This window comes from Aptenodytes forsteri, unplaced genomic scaffold, assembly GCF_000699145.1.
Source record: "Aptenodytes forsteri isolate BGI_AS27 unplaced genomic scaffold, ASM69914v1 Scaffold164, whole genome shotgun sequence".
In the NCBI taxonomy this organism is placed as follows: domain Eukaryota; kingdom Metazoa; phylum Chordata; class Aves; order Sphenisciformes; family Spheniscidae; genus Aptenodytes; species Aptenodytes forsteri.
In genome coordinates, this window is record NW_008795527.1 from 5606703 (window position 1) to 5610518 (window position 3816).

The 3816-nt window shown below is 41.8% G+C and overlaps 1 protein-coding gene across 1 annotated transcript in view; it reads left to right on the forward strand.

Moving 5' to 3' along the window:
• Positions 1-3684, forward strand: part of AGR2 (anterior gradient 2, protein disulphide isomerase family member) — a 5609-nt gene extending 1925 nt beyond the window's left edge. Inside the window, exons 3-8 of the mRNA XM_009282062.1 lie at positions 28-91; positions 189-241; positions 1172-1245; positions 1643-1706; positions 2648-2731; positions 3353-3684. Coding sequence (XP_009280337.1) covers positions 28-91; positions 189-241; positions 1172-1245; positions 1643-1706; positions 2648-2731; positions 3353-3402 — 389 coding nt within the window. The 3' untranslated portion in view covers positions 3403-3684. The remainder of the gene's footprint in view (positions 1-27; positions 92-188; positions 242-1171; positions 1246-1642; positions 1707-2647; positions 2732-3352) is intronic.
• Positions 3685-3816: the final 132 nt, after the last annotated feature.

Sequence of the window (3816 nt, forward strand, 5' to 3'; positions counted from 1 at the left end):
AACGCACCGCCTATCCTTGTCCCGCAGGCTGGGGAGACCAGCTCATCTGGACGCAGACGTACGAGGAAGCCCTCTTCCGCTCCAAGCACAGGTACCGCGCTCCGCTCCGCGCCCCGCCACGCCCCGCTCCACGCTCCCCAGCACCCCTAGCGCCTCCCCGGCCCCTAACCAGGACTCTTCTTTTCCAGCAACAAACCCCTGATGATCATCCACCACTTGGACGACTGCCCGCACAGCCAAGGTAATCCCTCTGCACTGAAAAAAAAAACCCAAACCATCTGGTTTTTGGTTTCCGGATAAATGTTGCTTAAAAAAAAAAGCAAAAAAAAAAAAAGCAGCCCCCATTCTGCTTGTTGAGTAAGCCTTAGTGAAATGCTAACTTGCACAAGCACGTGGAGTGTTCTTTAAGTCACTGCCCCACGTAGGTGTTTTCCAGTGTGCAGAAATAAAACAAAAACAGTAATTCAGTATTGCATGATACAGAATGGATACCGAAACGAGCACAGGTCAGCAGGTTTTGACCTGTGGCAAATCTGGTTTTGGTTCGTGTCACAACCAGCCAAAACCAACAGCAAGACCAGGAGTAGTGAAAAACAGTAATTTATTGGAAAGGATGTATTCAGTTTTCAGTATGACTGATGGTTGAGACTGAATCCGGCCAGGGACTCAATCAAACTAGGCTGAAACTGAGCTTTTGTGGGATTTCTGGTGACTGGGACTGCTCTTTTCCCAGCGTTTCTGAATTTACCCAAGGGCCCTTCCTCCTGCAAACCGATCCATATGGCAAGACCTTTGCGTCCATCCATAGCTCCAGTAACTCCAGAAGAATCTTTGTACAAGCATTAAAAATCTCTCAAACATCTCAGGCTGAAGTCCTACACCTCCACACTGAATTTTCTGTGCCTTAAGAGCTGGAGCCAGAAACTGCAATAGCAGACTAGGAGGTTTAAAGGGTCAAATGCTCAAATTCAAGCTCGAGCAGACAAATTTGAGAGCTGCACTATCTGAAGAAAGGAAGGACATTTTTTACCATTACACTTACTCTTTACCACAGAATATAAATGAGTTGATCATCTTCCAGAGGCATGAACTTAAAATCTTCATTTGCTGCAATTGTAAATTGGGAATTCTCAATTTGATTCTACTTGCATTCCCGTTTATTCCACTCTAGCACTCAAGAAGGTCTTTGCTGAACATAAAGATGTACAGAATTTGGCTGAAAAATTCATTCTCCTGAACCTTGTGGTAAGTTTCCCAGTTACACTTCATTAAGTGAAAGCAATAAAGTTCTATTTTTAATTATGGTTTCTCTAGCTATAATTAGTCAGTTTAATACTGTCATTTAGTCAGGTTGGCTAGGAAAATGGCCAGTGCTGAAGCATAATAGATTTAGTAATAAGTATCTTTCATCTGTAGCTATCATAACCTCAAAATATGAGGGAATTTAAAGTTTAATAATAACATTAACTGTTGTTAGCAATTTGCAACTCCAGCTGTGAAAAGATTGCATCCTAGACAGTGAATTTCTTAAACTGTAAAATGTATTGTTTAAGCTCTATTTCATAACACAAAGTACAATGAAGAAAAAAAAAAATATGTAACGTGCCCTCTCTGACTGGGAACCTTATCTGTTTTCTTTAAGTATGAAACCACAGACAAGAATCTTTCCCCTGATGGCCAGTATGTCCCTCGGATTTTGTTCATAGGTGAGTACCTCAAGCATCAAAGCTGACCTCAGATCAAAGTCCCTGCTGTGCCATGAATCTCAAATCCTTGGGCTTATTAACAGGAATTTATTCCATCTGAAATATAAAATTTCTAGTTGGTTTTGTTGGATGCAATTCCAAAGCAACCCCAGCCAGGTCATTAGCTTCACAGGTCCAGCATTCCTCCCTCATGGATTCCACGAATGATGTAATTCCTTCCATCGTGTCATTAAAATGACATGATGCCACAGTCACTGTAATGGGTAGGCACTGGCTCAGCCTTGCTCATCCTCCTGTCTCTAGAAATACTGTAAAACTGACAGGTTTCTGTTTGTAACACAATCTCAGATATCGGAGGAACAGCAGTGACCCTGGGTGCTTCAGGGGCCAATTTTCAAAGCTCAGTACTCAGTTCCGTGCTCCACTAACCTGCGCAAGCCCCTCCAAAGCATTTGTGTTCTGGAGACGTATTAGTGGCCATGCACGCATCCAGGTATTCCCTCTCCCAGAAGAGATATGTAACCTCGCATACTGCACACACGCATCATTAACACATACCTTTATAAATCTAGGTCATGATGACCATTTCCAACAGACCAAAGCAACTGCCATATTCTCTCTTTCTTTATTATTTCTTTTTTAATAACATTTGTAGCCTGAAAGCAGCCTCAGCTCATAGAGTTAATTCAGGTACTCTGCAGTGGCACAGGGTGCAAGGCTGATCAACATTGATCAGAATTAGACCTATCCCCTTCTTAATAAACCTGCAAACACAACACTTAAAACTGAAATGTCTGTGACTGTGTAGAAGAACGATCTCTTGGTTGTTAGTGGAAGCAGATGTGTCTTTTAGGAAGCAAGCAGAAGCGCAGAAAGGTTTATTTCCTTCTGCTTGAAGGTTAACCCTGTCCTCCACAACTTCTCTCATCCTTTTTTTCCAGATCCTTCCCTGACTGTGAGAGCAGATATTACCGGAAGATACTCCAACCGTCTCTATGCATACGAGCCTTCTGACATTTCATTGTGTAAGTAGTGTATTCTGAAAATACTCTGAAATATTCTGAAAGAAGTCACATTTTTCACGCAACAAGGAATAACACCAGGCATTGCAGACTCTTGCAATCAGTACTTGCTGAAAAACAGTTAACTAGGATTAAAATTAAACAGGATGCTAGACTTAAACTCAGTGAGGTGAAGAGAATGATGGCAGAGCCCTGGAGCCTTAAACATCCATCTGTTTTAAAAGAAAGCATACGTCAGTAGGAACTTGCATAATTCAGCAGTGTTCACTGTAAGCAACGGTGAGAACTCTTGCACACAAACCCTGCCGGGCCAGGTCAGGAAACCTTCTGGGAGCAGGGAAGAGATGTGTGCCGCAGCCCTCCCTCACCGCTGCACGGCTCCCGTCTCTGCCCTGCGAATGCCCGTGTGTTTGCAATAACGGACGCATGTTCTCACCAGCCAAAATTAAACCGATGATGTGCACAAAATGCTTGGAAGATGCTGTAGAGCACGGTGCCTCAGAATCCATATAGCAATAGGCACATGAACAAAAGCTTTAATAATGACATTTTCTCTACAGTATTTGTAGTTGCTGGCAGAGGAAGTTGCAACAAAAATAACATGTATGAATATTTCATTTCTAGTGTATTCAAATATGCAGAAAGCGCTGAAACTCCTGAAGACTGAACTGTAAGAGGAAGAAGAAAGCCCTTAAATACTATGAAGTCTGATCTTCCATCTCTTCTCCACTCATTGAAATGGGTGAAGAGACTATTTAGGGTGATCTTTAGTGATGTATAGTGCTGGTTTATATACATAAACACTATGGTTTTGCATTAGCACTTTTGTACTGGGCAGCATTTTTAAAAGCTGGAGGCTTTTAATTTAAGGCGTAAAGAAGAATACTGTATGATCCAACTATGATCCAACTGATTTTTTTTAAAAATAAATCCATTTCAAGTGTTTACATACAAAACATTGATGTGTTTTGTGGTTTTTTTCCTTATTATCATTTACCGTTATTCAAAAGAGTAAAATCAGTGTTACTTGAGACCACAGCTTGTAATTTTACATCTAAGCACTTTGGATGGAAAATGGCTGGGGTGGG